Source organism: Taurulus bubalis (assembly GCF_910589615.1).
Source record: "Taurulus bubalis genome assembly, chromosome: 5".
NCBI classification, from domain to species: domain Eukaryota; kingdom Metazoa; phylum Chordata; class Actinopteri; order Perciformes; family Cottidae; genus Taurulus; species Taurulus bubalis.
In genome coordinates this window covers 26184709-26201775 of record NC_136593.1, presented here as the reverse complement: position 1 = coordinate 26201775, position 17067 = coordinate 26184709, and the positions used below count along the sequence as shown (strand labels likewise).

General features: G+C 43.1%; 1 protein-coding gene across 1 annotated transcript in view; it reads left to right on the top strand.

Moving 5' to 3' along the window:
• Nucleotides 1-17067, top strand: part of foxp4 (forkhead box P4) — a gene marked incomplete at its 3' end in the record, with an annotated part of 124784 nt that overhangs the window by 103944 nt on the left and 3773 nt on the right. Inside the window, 9 exon segments of the mRNA XM_079218389.1 lie at nucleotides 2313-2451; nucleotides 5196-5397; nucleotides 5859-5957; nucleotides 7395-7493; nucleotides 10685-10772; nucleotides 11900-11983; nucleotides 13919-14141; nucleotides 14664-14740; nucleotides 14833-14934. Coding sequence (XP_079074515.1) covers nucleotides 2313-2451; nucleotides 5196-5397; nucleotides 5859-5957; nucleotides 7395-7493; nucleotides 10685-10772; nucleotides 11900-11983; nucleotides 13919-14141; nucleotides 14664-14740; nucleotides 14833-14934 — 1113 coding nt within the window.

Below are 17067 nucleotides of genomic sequence, written 5' to 3'. Positions count from 1 at the left end.
AATCAAAACCAAAAACACCTTTTTAGTCACCTCTCGTATCTCTCCTGGTCAAGAAGGTGCTGTCAGATATTAAGGCAGGGGGTGGGTTTCATTCATGTAAGGTTTGTACTGTTTGTGAGCCTGTCCGACAGTGCAAGATAACCAGCTATCAGCTAAGAATATTGTCTCTTAAGCAATAAACTGCTGGTCAGAGTAGTGTAGGGCAGACCCGTTTGTAGATGAGGATTTTAACCAACTTCCAGCAGGCCCTGAACACACCCAGAAAACAAGAGAACTGGAAGAGACAAAGAAGACAGAGGAGGAAGGAAGGAGAATGAATAAGAAAATCTGTCCTTGCCAATTGTGCTTGAGTGGCTCAGAATCTTTGCCATTTTCCTTCTTTTCTGCAATTGTTCTTCACTTTCTTGTCTGCGTGGAAGTGATGCATTGAAAGAAAGAGTATGTACGTGTATGTTCAGTCAGTGTTTGTGTGTGTTGCCGGTGCATTTGGGACTGGTCAGGAGTCAGCTTAATGAAGTGACTCTGACCACCACAAGAGATGTGTGTGTCTGTCTGCAAGTCTCCATCTCCACTTTGTGTGTGTGTGTGTGTGTGTGTGTGTGTGTGTGTGTGTGTGTGTGTGTGTGTGTGTGTGTGTGTGTGTGTGTGTGTGTGTGTGTGGATCTGTGTGACTGGCAGGCTCAGACAGTGTGTGATGTGCTCATAAATCACATTGACAGCCTGTTACTGCGCTAGCTTTGGCCACTCAGCCACAGCTAATGTAAACAGAACACAGGCACACACACACACACACACACACACACACAATGTGTGTTTTAAAGAACCGTAGCAATATCTCAGGAGGGAACGAGAGGGGGCGGTGGGGTGGAGGATATAAAATGGACAGACAAGTAGAAAAGGAGGGGCAGGAGGGCTGGAAAGAGAGGGAAAAGAGCAAGACGGGAGAAAACGGTTCAGTCAGGTTCTGATCATGATCGACCGTTTATTGCAACAAATGAGAATTTGTCAGTTCACTTCAAAGAACTGAATCATGTAAGCGTGGCATAGATTGTGTCTGTGACCACAACATCTCTTGCCATTGACAAAGTTTGCACTGGTCAAAAGAGTACAAAATAGAAATATTTCTGTGGTCCTAGAATTGTCACCACTTTTCATTTATTGTGGATTCATTGCTTGTAGCCACACATATCCAGCAAAGATGGTAAACATTTTCTATTAGAATGAAAATGATTAATTCTCATTTGGAAAAACGTGCCCCCCCCCCCTCACCCCACCCCTTTTTATCCTTTTCTTTTTTTCTTTTGAAAGAATAGTTGTTGTAATTACTCCTCTGCACACCTCCCTAACGGACACAACGCTCACACACAAACACACTGCCATCACACTTCTCCTCCCCAGGCACCAAGTCTGAAAGGAAGTGACCTATCTGCCCTTCCTGTGAGATCCTCTCTGTTCAAAGAGTTCCAGGCTGCCACTCTCTCTCGCTTACACACACACACACACACACACACACACACACACACACACACACACACACACACACACACACACACACACACACAATGAGCAGTTCCTCAAGTTGTATTTATTTATTTTTCCTCTCCACTAGTTATCTGTAAGAGATAAAGTCCATCTCTCTCGGGGGTTGGTCGGGTGGGACTTCAAACAGCGCAGCACAGACCAGGTTTGCCCCAGACTGGGAGGGCAGGAAAGGGGACATTTATCACCGTAACACACACCGACATTATCGCCACGCGCCATGTAGTCTCTCCCACTCTCCCTTCAACCTCCCTCCTTCTCTTCATCCTCAGGGTCCTCACAGCTCTGGGCTTTTCTCCCTTTTAATACAGACTTGTATTTATTTTATATGGTGTTAGTTGACTTTATACTTGAATTTGTTGAGACTGAATGATGTAATGAGACAAGCAGACCAATTGAAATCATAATAACAGAACAGGGAAGGGCTTCCTTTTAGAAGAGAAAAGACCAAATCAAGGGCAGCTGTCTAAATCTGGCATTTAGTTCAAAAATACAATTAACAAATGTGACACTTTCACAAAATGTGATTCTTGTCAGAGTTTGTAATGGGTGCAAGCAGATATCTGCAGGTGTTCTTTCATGGTTTGACAAGTGTTTCTGCCAAAATTAGCAGAGGGCTTATTAAATTGTTTTGGGACAAATACCTTAGTTGGTTGCTATCTGAACAAGGCACTTGCATGGTATCTTTAACCAGATCTTTATCCAGTTTTCAAGTTATGTATTACATATACATAACTTGAACACTTTTCTAACCTCTGTCTTTTGGTCCCCAGCAGTTAGGCAGTAAGCAGTTGGCCTTCCAGCAGCAGCTGATCCAGATGCAGCAGCTTCAGCAGCAGCACATCCTCAACCTCCAGAGACAAGGCCTGGTCCCACTGCAGCCCACCGCCGCTATGCAGTCTCTGCAGCAAGGTACGTACACACACACACACACACACACACACACACACACACACACACACAGACACATTGATACGGAGTACACAACCCTAATCATGCAAAACTCAGACACACCCTGACAAACATACATACACACATGGTCATAACTGAGTGCGCACCAAAACACACACACACACAGGCCTGTACCCAATACTGCATGTGAAGCCTGTTAAGTTAATCAGCCAATAAAAGATAAAAGGAAACCTGATTGGTGGGTTTGTGGAAGGTACTCATTTGGATAATAAGTAAAATATGCCACTAAGCCCCCTGCTTGGAGGTGTGTGCATGTGCTTGCGCGAGTGTGTGTAAACCTGTGTGTGTGTGTGTGTGTGTGTGTGTGTGTGTGTGTGTGTGTGTGTGCGTGCGTGTGTGTACTTGAGATTAGCCAGACACAAGAACATCACCGTCTTGCTATTGCTGTGCCCGCCGGATTTTTTTTTTTTGTTCCTACATGTAACTTCTCCCACAGTCCCTTCATTTTGTCAGCGTGGATTTAGAACGATAAATGTTGACTGTTGACCGACCCGCCTTTATTGAACTTGTGTGTGTCTTTGTCCACTTTTGTCTGTACAATGTAATGTCAAATGCACACACTACCTCACACACAGAGAATGCTTTAGGGGCTCTAAAGTGGCCATAACATTGCTAAAGCGCTGACTGAGTTGACCAAACAGAGCAGTTTCCTTCCATCCGTCTGTCTGATCTTGATCTTTCTCCCATGAGCAGTCCAATGCAGTCACGTGCAGTCACACAAAAGAGTTCACACTCTCATAGTCGCTCGTAGTCTGAATTGGAAAAACAAACAAAAATAAACTCAATTAATTGTATTTAATTTAAAAGAAATTAATTTCACATAAGCCCAATACAACACTTAAGAATTGCATTAAAACATAAGTGTGATTTTTGCATCTGTGTGTTTGGGGGAAGGTGTATGTGTGTCCACAAGTGAAATAACCAGTTCACAGAGAGCGTGAAAAAAAACAGATACAAAATTAAAAACAAAGGAAAAGACGGAGGCCACAGTTTTGCATAAAAGAGTGTTGTTTTTTAGACAATTGGTTTTGGCATCTCCTTCTCTTTCTCTCTCTCTCTCTCCCTCCGTATCAGAGTGGAATTTCCCTGCAGTGTGAAAGAGCCGGTCCATTGTGACGGCTCAGCCAGGCGTGAGCCAGAGCATTCCTCTGACCAGCCATGCCACACAAACACACAAACACACATGCATAAACACTCGCACCTACACACACAACTGCACACATTATTGCCCCGCCTCAAAGGGCCGTTGTGTCCGGTGGGTGGGTGGTGGGGAGGGGGGGTGCCCTAAGGGGGCATCCTGCTGTGGATTTTGTTTATTTCTCTTACTGTAAGATGGAGGCACTTTGTAGAATCTCATGACTGCCAACCTACTAAGTGCATGGCAAAGAGAGCACTAAACCACTATGTTTAAGAATCCAACTGCTTTTTTTTAATCAGAGACCAATCTTGAATGAGAGTTTCCGCACTTTCTTCATTCTCATATAAATAAAAAAATCCATTAGATTTGACTTCATCCTGTTAGACCCCACCTTCTTAGTAACGTAAGGCTACTTCCTAGCATGTCTTATGTCTACAGACATCAATGCGAAAGAAATATGACCCTAGCAGCCAGATGTGGCCGTGTACGTTAAAGAGTTAGCAAAAGCCCTCTCATCCACGCAAATACTTTGTATGTGTATGCACACAAAGTGAGGATTTTGTTGTTCACAAATCTGTTCTGCTCCTGGCTACTTACAGTTTGAGTTTTGTTTGCTGTCTTCGGCAAAATCCAGAAATGTTCCTCTAAAGTTGCTTTTTTTCTTGTATTTTTGATTACTACTTTAGTAATTTAGTAATTACTACTTTACACTTTCACTTCCTGAGAGTGTCCACAGATCGGTCAGCTTTCTTGGATAATACACACACACACACACACACACACACACACACACGCAGTAGAGTAAAGTGCGTACACACATGTAAATAAATCTATGCACACACTGCCTCATTCCTTCAGAGTGAGAACTTTTGTTTTGGCGGGACCACAGAAGAATGCAGACAAAGCAGACATAATATTTGGATTGCTGCGAGGTCTGAGCATGTGTGTGTTTGTGCAGAGTGTTGGTGTGTGTGTGTGTGTGTGTGTGTGTGTGTGTGTGTGTGTGTGTGTGTGTGTGTGTGTGTGTTTGTGTGTGTGGGGGGGGTTCATGGGTGCATACGTGCACGATAAAAACCATTGGAGTAGGCTGTGGCATTTTAGGCGTCTCTTTCACTGTGAAATTGGAGCAGAAATAACAAAGAAAGAACTCAAAGTGTGCACCCACCCTGTTCAGACAAATAGTGGTAGTGACAGGAGCAGTGGGGCTGGTAGACAGTAGCAATTGCCAACAGAGATTAAGGAATAGTTGAGGAATAGTGGATATCTGGAAATAAAACATGGAACCTCTTGTCGGTTTTAGTTTGTCCTATTTTCCTAACCACTCCCAGGGGACTATAATAGTTGCATGTGTGTTTATAATAGTTAAATCTCTGTGACCTACGTTTATTTACAGTGTGTCTTTATTATTGTCTTTTTGTCTGACATTTCTTCATGTTTAAATTAACTTGTCTTAACTTAAATATCCTATAATCGTATTTGCGCAGAACATGTGAAATTGAGCTACTAAGTAGGGTTGCCAAGTTGACTGTGCATTCCTTCTCTGCAGCGATGTGTCCGTCAGACCTCCAACAGCTGTGGAAGGAGGTGTCGGGGGTGCAGAGCAGTGAGGAAGCCCTGAAACAGGCCGAGGGCCTGGACTTGAGCACTAACAGCTCCAATTCTACCTCAGCCTTCCCCAAAGCTGCCAGCGCTCACATCCCACTGCACAGCCTGGTCAACGGACAGAGCCACACCCCAAAGAGAGACAGGTACAGTGATGTGCAGGATGTCGAAATGTTTAAAACATCATGTCCTCTGTGTGACCTGCAATCTTTTTAATTCACACACTCTTGTCATTTAACTTTGAGCTATTAGCTGTTCTTCCATACCTTAGCACGTAAACACAAAACATGCACATGCAGCATATCACACATCACCAGGGTGTAAACGTCTCTCAGCTCATTGGATAGGAGGTGTGTTGGGTTCAGTATGTTCTACCAGTATGCTGTCAACCACATGCAAGTGTAGTATAGAGGAGAGAAAGATGGATTCAGGCCATCTGGGGAATCATTTGTTCATCTATATATTTTTAGATCTGAAATTGCTGTGGACAGAAATTCCTTGTTAACATGTTGACATTTTGGGGATGCATGTGTATATACCACATGTGTGAGGGCTGTGTTGTCCCGTGGCTTTGCTGGCTGCTCATGGGCTTGTCTTTGTCTTTCAGAGCCAGACTGTTTGAGTGGATATCCAGCTTCACCAAGTCAGACAGCGGAGATGACCATGTCCCCTTTTACCCCAAAGGCGGCCAACCCATCAGCAGCCAGTGAGTAGTACATCCACACACAAACATGAGTGGACGAGACGGAGACGGAGACAGAAAGACACACTACGAGAGGGTGGTCTGCTGTGGCACTGATTCAGTCTTTGCTTCAGGGGCACTGACCTCTGACCTCATTTTGGAGGGGTTCAGTGTGGATGTGGAAGTATCAATTAAAAGAGCTTCTATTAGCTGTTCAAAATATGGCACACACTGTCTCACTATATCTACAGAGTTGGCTTTAGTAAACACAAAGAGGCTCGTATTAGTGTGTTAGCCTGCTAAGTTAATGCATGGCTGATGTGTTGGAGAATGTGGTTTCTAGCAGTTTGTCATGTCTGTTGTCTGAACTGCTTCTGAGTTGAGTCAACCACAGCCAGCACACACACACACACTCACACACACACACACACACACACACACACACACACACACACACACACACACACACACACACACACACACACACACACACGTACGTACGTACGCACACAAGCAAGCTCCAACTTCAGCCAGCACATATGATCAGGAAGAGAGTAAAAGGCAAAGGGAGAGGGAGAGAGACATGTTTCCATCTGCGAGACAAATGGTTTTTGTTAGACAACCTTCTGATGTTGATTTGGGAGAATCCCCATCCCAGTCCCCACACGCACGTGCGGAAACACACACACACACACACACACACACACACACACACACACACAGTCATGTAAATATATGGGGAGACAGCAGTCGCCGGCGAAGTTCCAGGTCTGAACCACATCTGCTACTGGACCTGCCACACACACACACACACACACACACACACACACACGCACGGTCACAGTTATTTTACCCTGGGCCCAAACCAATGCTGGCCCAGTCTTTCATTGCCACACACACATACAAACACACAAACTCTCGTAAATATGCACAGATGCACACACACAAACACACACATGCACACACACGTCAGCTCACCACAAAAGAACAACCAGCACATGACGGCAGCCGCCACCAATCAGTCATGGCTGGTTGGTCCTGTGCCGACTCTGTGTCAACTCCTGAAACATAAGAACACACACGAACACACGCACAACACATACGCCAAGGACAGAAACAGACAGGTCATGGACTTAAGAATTTGCCTCTGAGGTTGCTGGACCAATTCCCATATTTGCCTGGCTTCTGTAACTGACCCCACTCTGCTCTATCCTCCTCTCTCTGCACTTGGCTTCGTGAACTGTACAAACTAATGACTGCTAACCAAACTCAGATGGCTCTATTGATGCTTCTGCTGCTACAGTTAGTTTTGCATTTGCGTGTGAGAGTGTGGCTTATTAAGGCTTTGGTTATCGTTATGTAATGTATTTTATGTGCTTTACATTTCATGTACATAACAACATATGACAAATGTAATATCTGTTTTACTACCTCTTTTTTTGTGTCTTTCCCACCACACAGTCATGAGGAACATATCGGCTCCCATCCACTTTACGGTCATGGAGAGTGCAAGTGGCCTGGCTGTGAAGCACTGTGTGAGGACATGGGTCAGTTCATCAAGTAAGTTAACCACCCAAGAGGGCAGTGACACGTAGCCAGTTGAAAATCTGGAAAGTCTCTCATGAATGAATAAGAAAATTAAAACAGTTTTTGCCGATTGATATCCAAACACACATCGCTTCCCGTCTCTCTCCATATTTTCTGTTTGCTACATTCTAAATACAAAAGGTGAAGTTATATGACAGGTGTGGGAAGCTAGAAGCCCAAAGAGTCATTTGATTGGATGAGTTTCTGTAAACGCCCCTGAGTGCAGGATGAGTTATAAAACATTTTAAACCGTTTTACAGAAAAGACAAGAATGTAATCATGATTTTAGTGGAAAAATACTCTTATAATTATCTTTTGTCTTACATATGTAAGACAAAAGATAATTATAAAAGTATTTTTAGATATATATTTAGCCTATAACAAGAGATAAATGAACAATTAACACAGGATTACAACTGGGAAACCTTTTTAATTTCATTCAGTTTTCATGGGATCTTTAACCAATAAAGAAACCATTTTTCGAAGTTCTTTATTTTCAAAAAGATCAGCAAAACGTTCTTACTTCTGCATTGTTTTCAATTCCAAGTGCAAATATGCAAACGTCTTGGCTGCAAACACAACATTTGCTCTCTTTGATCACAAGCCTGGTTTAAGACCAAAATTAGAAACTTCCCCTAAATGTCATACCTAATTGGTAAGAAACACACCTGTTTTTAAAAAGGCTCAACAATGCTAGTCCCTAGTAGCATTGTAGACATTGATGAAGCATAAAGAAAAGATGAAGCAGAGAAAAGGGATGCTATAGTTTGTGCTAAATGTGGAGTGTCAGTCATGAACATCAGAGGTGTTTCACATTGGCTCACTAATTCATCAGTTGCAATCTGTTACATCACATTTGCTCCGAGGCACATTCATGCACACACACACACACAGACACACACACACACACACACACACACACACAGGTACACAAATAAACGTAACATGTGGGTAAATTATCAGCTTTTCGAGGAATTCTTTGGGCTCCTAAAATATTATTCTTCCTCTTTGTTCCGGGATTTGTATATTTGTTGCAAAGCACTTTTCTTCATTTGGTTGGTGTTTTTTTGTCTGACTGTGTGTTTGTTTGTGTTTTGTATGCTTTTTCTCTGAAGGATCAGACTGTTTCTGTGTTAAAATAGAAAATTACTCTCAATTAGCTCATCCGCATGCACATCATTTTGTTTCCACAACAAAGGTAAAGACACTCATTCCCACTCTGCTTCTATCATGCTCCTTGCCAGTTTGGAGTCACTGGGGAATGTCAGTGCAGTCGCTGGCCTTGACATCATCTCCTCCTCTGTCACACAAAGTACAACGGACTTCCCTGTGGCATTATGGCTGCTAATGAAGGCCTTTTAATGAATGGTGTGGGACTCTTGGCTGTTTGTTGGAGATATTAATAAGCCGTGGTGATGAAATATCTACTCCTATGAGTGCGCGTGGTGACTGTGATGCCATCGGACAGTCAGATCAAAGCATGCAAGTAGGCTGGGAAAGTTTGGAGAGGAAAGCTGTTGTTTGGTGTCTCATTTCACGTAGCCCCGGGGCAGATGGAAGGAGAAAGAGAGATAGACTATGTGTGTGTGTGTGTGTGTGTGTGTGTGTGTGTGTGTGTGTGTGTGTGTGTGTGTGTGTGTGAGTAAGAGAGAGAGGCAGACGGAAAAAAATAGAGGCAGTGACAGATAATGCCGTCAGTCCGACAGTGCGCTCCCTTCCAGCGAGCCTTAGTCATCGCCCCAGGAGGGAAAAGGGTAGAGCAGAAGAACAGAGGAGGGAGACACTCCACTATTTCAGGCCTTTCTTCTCTCCTCTTCTCTCTTCCCACCTCCCCTCCCTCCCCGTCCTCTGGTATAATACTCTGGCTGTGGTCGGTGGAGCTGGGTGTAATGTGGGTTAAAGCCTTGTCTGCCAGCACTCAGAGGAGTAAACAGAGCCTCATTGTCGGGACACATCGAAAAAAAAAAACCTGCTACTGTTTATGGCCCAGCTATAGAGAGAGGGGAGGGTCTTAGGGGGAAGATTTGGTTGGAATGACTGTGAATCATAGGCATTTGGGGAGTTGCGGGAGAATATGACTGTGAAGGGTAGAGTGGACAGAAGTGCGAGCGAGGGCAAGAGAGCTTTACAAAGAGTGAAAGAGAGAGAGAGAGAGAGAGAGAGAGAGAGAGAGAGGGGTGAGATCATGTTTTTGTTATTATTATCGTGCACTTGTGTTGAGCCGTCTATCTGACAGGATTAGCCATGCCATGACATCATTGTTTTTGTTTCATTTCTGGTCTTCGTCTGGTATCGCCTAACTTTCTGCTTTGTTAAAGACACACACATTCAAATAGCCATACACCACACACACACACATAGCTAATAATACACCTTTTCACAATAAACAACTCCGAAAAGTGAAGATTTTAACTTAGCACCACAGGCTATAACTCACTCTGATATACCAGCAAATGCCAAGCACACAAACTCAACAAACACACACACACACACACACACACAGACACACACACACACACACACACAAACACACACACACACACACACACACACACATAGCCACACAGACATACCAGGCAGGCAGCAGCAACCTGTGAATAACCTTGGCGATGACAGAGCAGAGAGAAAGGGATGGAGGAAGGGAGACAGGGGGGTTTGGGCTGGGAAAGATCAGAAGGTCCCGGGTCCTCCCACATTGGAGGAAACAAACAGCGCCACCATTCACACATACACACACGCCCATGCATGCACACACACACACAAGCATCAGTGTTAATAAGTGGAGTGGAGCTCAGCTAACAGAAAGTCTTAAGATAAGGCTTTGTGCGATAACACATGAGCTCATATCCAGGTGGTTGTCTTGGATCATGGCTCACTGAGCACCGATGAAGTATACACACACAAAACACAGCTGCTGCGTTCTTCACTAGACAAAATAAACCTCCAAGATTATGATTTCATTTTGTAGCGCTCAAACAGCTCATAGCTTAAATGGAAGTAAAAAAGCTGAGTTTTGTTACTTCATTATTCAGGAACTGTGAATTGATTTAACAATGATTCTGTTGAAGCTAGGACAGTATCATTGAGTTGGAACTATCAGTGCTTTGATCTTTTTTTATTTGTAGATTTCAATTTCTGCTCTTGCATTTCCTCGTCACTTCTAGGCACTTGAACAATGAGCACGCCCTAGATGACCGCAGCACTGCTCAGTGTCGAGTCCAGATGCAGGTGGTTCAGCAACTGGAGATTCAGGTGAGTCACATACACACACTTCATTTTCATCCACTCACAAACAAAGTCATGAAGACTGTTTCAGCCATTTCAATGGCAGTAACGTGTCTGAGGCAGGGCAGAGTTTATGGAGAGCAGTGGAGCTTGTAATTTAAAAGGAGCAGTCGGCAGAGAAGCTGCCATCGCTGCTCCAATTATAAAGCTGCTCTGGTCACCAGCAACAGATAGAGCAAGGCTGAGAGGGGAAGAGAGAGAGAGAGAGAGAAAGAGAGAGACATGAGCTAGAAAGCGGAGGACCAGGCTGCATGGCCTCTCTTATTCTCAAAGTGGTGCACGCAATGCTCTTGAAACATCTGAATGCTCCAGCAAAAGCAGAATACCAACACTGGACAAGAAGTGAAATGTTATATGTAAGAAATGTGAAAATACAAAGGCTGCCTCTTCACTCACGTCTTGACATAGTTTCCGAAACACTTCAGAGTAAGCCGTTCACATCACTGCGTTTGCGTGTGTGTGCTGTCCAGTATTAGGGTTGGCATTGTGTTTGGTGGTGGTGGTAAACAGCGTTTAGCTGAGGCCCTGAAGCCACCGCCAGGGAACACAAAGTGACAGAGAGGCAGCTGATGTCACATCACATCAGGACGGCCGTCTCTCTGACATGTCACTTCATCCCTCAGCAGTCCACAGGCAGCCCGCCACTCTACCCTCCAACATCACGCACACACACACACACACACACACACACACACACACACACACACACACACAACAGCACAGTCACTGTGTAAATGGCTCATATTTGCGCATCTCTGCAGTGTGTGAGTATGTTAATGGCACTATCTATCTTAGAGTAGATCCGTTGTTTCTGGAGGCTACACGTGTGTACGCCTGTACTCGTGCACAAACACAGGCAGGATGCAGCGTTTCCACAGGCTGTAGTAGCACCCATTAAAAGGCAGTTAACAATGTCAAACATGGACGAGTGTGTCTGCAGGCTAGTGTAAGTGTGTGAGAGCGCTCCGGGTGCTGAGGTGGCTGACTTTCATATTCATCCCTCTGCCTGAGGTGTAATTGTAATTCAGTGTCAATACCGCATTATATCAATCTAAGCGCTGTGAAATTAGGTGTTTTTCATGGTTGTTTCACAGCTGGCGAAAGAGAGCGAGCGACTCCAGGCAATGATGACCCACCTGCACATGCGCCCCTCAGAGCCAAAGCCTTTTAACCAACCTGTGAGTACACACTGGCAACCCAAATCCCAGATTACATGACCTTTTATTCTACCCTCTCAACCCAAACCTTTGCTCTTACCTCTTTTTCACCTACAAAATCCTCTTGTTTGAACAGTTTCCCTATCTCTAAACCTTCTTGGGATTTCAAGTTCCTCTCTTCCTGTCTAGCTTGGTATCTACGCCCCCTATTGACCAGTGAGGGTTAATGTGTTATTTAGAAGTCATAAGGACTACTTTCTGTCTGTTGTTCTTTTCAACACTTCTTTTTGTCTTTCTTGCTTCCTTCTGTCTCTCTTTTGCTGTCCTGAACTTTTCATGATACCGTGCATGTCATTTCCCAGAAAACTTCATAATGTTCTTATTCTAAAGAGAAAGTCATAAAATCAAATATTCAAAGTGTGTCCAAGTGGAACTTCAGTATTGTATTAAAATTCACATTTTCAGTGTATCCCAACTAAAGGGGTTAACATTTTGATGTGATTGTGTGTGTGTGTGTGTGTGTGTGTGTGTGTGTGTGTGTGTGTGTGTGTGTGTGTGTGTGTCCACACTGGTTGTTGAGGTTGTTATTAGGTATCTAATGAATATTTCATTATTCAGATTGACGAGGATTCTTATTAAAATATGAAGATGTTGAAATTAATTGTCAATTAGAGGTAGAGTGTCTTAATTTGAGGGGATATAAATGGGTGCAGCCGAGTGGCTGTGTGTTTGTGTGTTCTTGTGTGTCTGGATGATGCGTTGATCGCTGGGGGATCAGCTGCTATTAACATCTAATGGGAAATCAGGAAGAGGCGTGTTCTGTCACCACCGGAGACGAGCCTCGGGGTCAGGGATTGGAGGAGTGGGGGTGGGGGAGGAGCGTCAGGAATGGAAACAAAGCTTGGCCTCAATTAACAGGGTTCGACTGTTGCCGTGGTGATGTGGCAGGGTTGCAGCGTTAATGAAGTACCTGTTAAACAGCCCCGCCCCCTCCAGTCTACTTAAATGGTAGAGAGGGGGCAGAGTAGAAAGAAGGCGATTCACACATTTTACATACATTTAGACAACACACGTACACACACTGGTTTTAATTAGTCCTAAACTAGCAGCCCTGCAACGGCTGTCCCAGAGAGACTGGGAGTACTGGTTCCGTGTGTTATTTGTGTGTGTGTGTGTGTGTGTGTGTGTGTGTGTTTTTGTATTTGTGCAAGGCTCTGCCTAATTGGGCCGTATTGGTCCGTGAAGACTTGGCCACCGCAGAGTGCATGTGTGTGTTCCCTTCTTACAAACATGCTGTCTTGTGGTTTTGTATCTGTAAACGCAGGGTTAAGTGCAGCCAGCGCTGTGTGTATAAATGCAGTATATGTGCATGTTCAGTGTGTATGTGTGTGTGGTTCTGTGCAAGAATGCATTTGGTAGATTGTAGCGGCACAAATTCATAGGGAGTGTTGAGGGTTATATTTTGTATATAATGTGGCTTAACAAAAGTAGCCATCCCTGGATTTGTAGCACCCATATGTACATTTAATGAGTTAATACCTTTGTATTCTAACACAACGAGTAGACAAAACTGTTAAGAGACACTTTCCTGGAAGAGACTTGATGTGTATGATACACAAGTATTGTCTAATACATTGATATCACCAGACCTTGACCCCATCTTGTGGAGATGATGCTTCTCTGTAAATAGCGGCATCAGATGTTGATGTCTTAAAGTTAACATGATTTAATTTTAATGATGGATAAGCCCAGATAAAGTATATTTGCCTGTTGTATTTACAAAGTAAAGTTTCTCACCTGTATATATATTTTTACCTGTGTATTTAAAAAGAAAGCCATTTAAAGTGCAGAATTTAAACATTTTCAGTTGATTTAATAGATAGAATTGAAGAATTATTGTCCGCAGCTGAATTAATCACCGTGATGTATCTGGTGTGTGTGTGTGTGTCTCTTTAGCTGAACCTGGCTTCCAGTGGCTCTCTGTTAAAGCGGGACAGCGATATCTACCCAGAGGGTCTTCCTCACCCTCCCACCTCAGCTGCCACCCCTATCACCCCACTGCGCCAGGGTCCCTCAGTCATCAGCTCCTCCATGCACACACACTCCCACTCCCACACGCACGGTGTTGGGCCCATACGTCGGCGCAACTCTGACAAGTACTGCACCCCCATCGCCTCAGGTAGACAGACTGAAGCAGTGCCTGCCTTTTTATTTTATTATTATTATGTGTTATCTAATTATTGGTGTATAATTAACTCAAATTGTATTAGTGTTTTGATCCAATGAGTTTTTTCTTACAGTAGCTGTTCTTGTTATCATGTGCTTTCCCTGCAAGAGCAACAAAATATAGCCTCAGAAACCACTTAGAGAAAATTGTAGTTTCATTTCAGGGTATCAAAGCAATATTTATGTTGTATATGTGGCTGAGAATGAAGTTACATTCATTCCAATTCACATGCCTTTAAATGGTAAAAAGTAAGGAATATAGGATTGGCTTCTCAAGAAGAATATTATTAAAAGAAAATGTAGCATCCTTACAAAGCTGTGCTCATCATTCTAATGTGCTTAATACTCAAATAGAGAACCATATGAAACATCTAGATACACACTGCTAAAGTTGTGCATCCTTTTTGTAATACATTGTACATGTTTTACACAACACACATTGGTTAATTTTAAATGGTCATGCCTCTTTTTTCAGAGCTGGCTCAGAACTGTGAGTTCTACAAGAACGCTGATGTCAGGCCTCCCTTCACCTACGCCTCTCTTATACGTCATGTAAGTCTCTCCGATGATCCAGTTGCACCATCTCTCTTCCATCTGTTTTCTCCTCCTCTAAATATAGTTGTTTCTTCTCTCCCCGTCCTCAGGCCATTCTGGAGTCCCCAGACAGACAGTTGACTCTCAATGAGATCTACAACTGGTTTACACGCAAGTTTGCCTATTTCAGGAGAAACACAGCCACATGGAAGGTAAAAGCTTACGATGTACACACTCTCCTTTGTACTTTGCCACTCTTAGGACATTCTATTGGCTGGATCTCACGATGGCAAATTCTAAATGTAAAAACTCAACTCAACTGACGGAAGCTGGAGAACAGCCCAATTAGCAAAATGTTTAGATGATGGCGAAAAACCAACAGCCCAGGATTTAAAAAATGAAAGTTTCAACCACAGCTCTGACTGGTTAAAAGCGGATTCAATCAAAGCAAAATGTTTTGACTCAAACTCAAATGTGGTAAACAACTATGACGGGATAAAAGCTGATCTAATTGACTGCAAAGTTATTGTGGTCCGTGCTGATGAAGCCCCCAACCCAGAGCAGATGCCGACTGAGACCACAATGACAGAAACAGAATTTGCAGGCAGGATTTTGTGTTATTTGAAACCTTTGGATTTGGCCAAACGACCTCACTTTGCAAAAAAACTCTTTGAAGGCCTAAATTTAGCATTTATACTTGAAGTGAAGTGTATGACGTACAATAACACATACACACGTGACAACATACGCTTTAAAGCTGACTTTGCTAAGCTCCTAAAGATATGACTGATTTGGCATGTATTGGCTTTTTTTGTCGTTTATGAGACACTTCCCATTGTTCTAATTCTCTCCTTCTTCCTCACTCTCAGCCTCTCTCGCCTCCTCCTTTTTGCTCATGGAGAGTCGGCCCCACTTAGCCGGGTAGAGCCACAACTAGCCGTTATACTGTCTCATTATAGAGATGCACATAAAAAGCTGACACACATGCTGCTCATGATCACACACATTGAATTCTCTCCCGCGCCCTTCTCATCGCTCTTCCTCTCACACACACACACACACACACACACACACACACACACACACACACACACACACACACACCTGTCCTGATCCCACCATTGTAGGTGCTGACCCATTTCCACAGAAACCTCACGCTAATTTGAGTGTCCGTTCCTCCAGAGAGGGAAGGTGAGAGAATGAGCAAAGGAGAAGTGAGAGAGGCAGTCGGAAGAGGGGTGAGGAGAGACCCTGTCCACTATCTAATAGCCCTAAACCAAGGAGGGAGGGATGGGGTGATGATGGAGGGATGGAGGGAGAGGTGTGGAGAGGGTTAAGAGATGGGGCAGCCAGGAATATCTTTACCCCCTCATCTGACTTTTATGAATTTTAACTATTAATGTCTGGTGTCTGCTTCCTGTGCCGTTGGCCTTGCAGACCTTTAAATATAGCTCGGCATGGCCTTATGTATTTATATAGCAGCTCTGTGAGTCAAATAGGGCCGTAGAGATGTATGTCCTTTAATAAGCCGTTATATTTCATGAGGAGAGCAGCGGTGTCAAGGAATGGAAGTCATTGATCATAGAAACGAAAGAGACAGGGAATGAGGATGAGACAAGAGAGAGAGAGAGAGAGAGAGAGAGAGAGAGAGAGAAAGAGAGAGAGAAACTAAGGGATGATTGATAGATGGGGAGAAATGAGTGCCGAGTTATTTCAAGGTGCTGCATGATGAGTTGGAGGCCTTAAAGAAGATGTTTTATTTTCTGTTTAACTTCTCATAATAGCAGTGTCCCATTTGTTTCTCTTCAAATGCACCTCGTATGAATCTCTCCTTTGGGGTTAACTAAACTCACATATAAGGATAATAGAAAACCTAAAAAAGACTCTTTATTAGATACTTCACTTGGATTTCAGTTGTGGAATCTAACTAATTTAAGTAACTACTTTCTATTACGACTCTAAATATTATACTTTCCACTGCAGTTATTTTACAGCTCTAGTTACTAAAGATGTGATACATTATTATAGATTAAACTGCCCAACCGCATATACAATTGTTCAAATTACCTTGACGACCAACTACAACATTGATTGTATAATGATAATAATTATTATTATTAATATTATTAATAATAATAATGATTATTATTATTAATATTAATATGATATAATATATTATAGCAACACTCACAGGGTAATTTTTCTGCATTGTGAATACTTTTATCTTAGATACTTCAAGTACATTTAACACATATGTATGTACTTTAAAATGTTAATTAATTTGTATTATATATATATATGTATATATATATATACATATATATATATATATATATATATATATC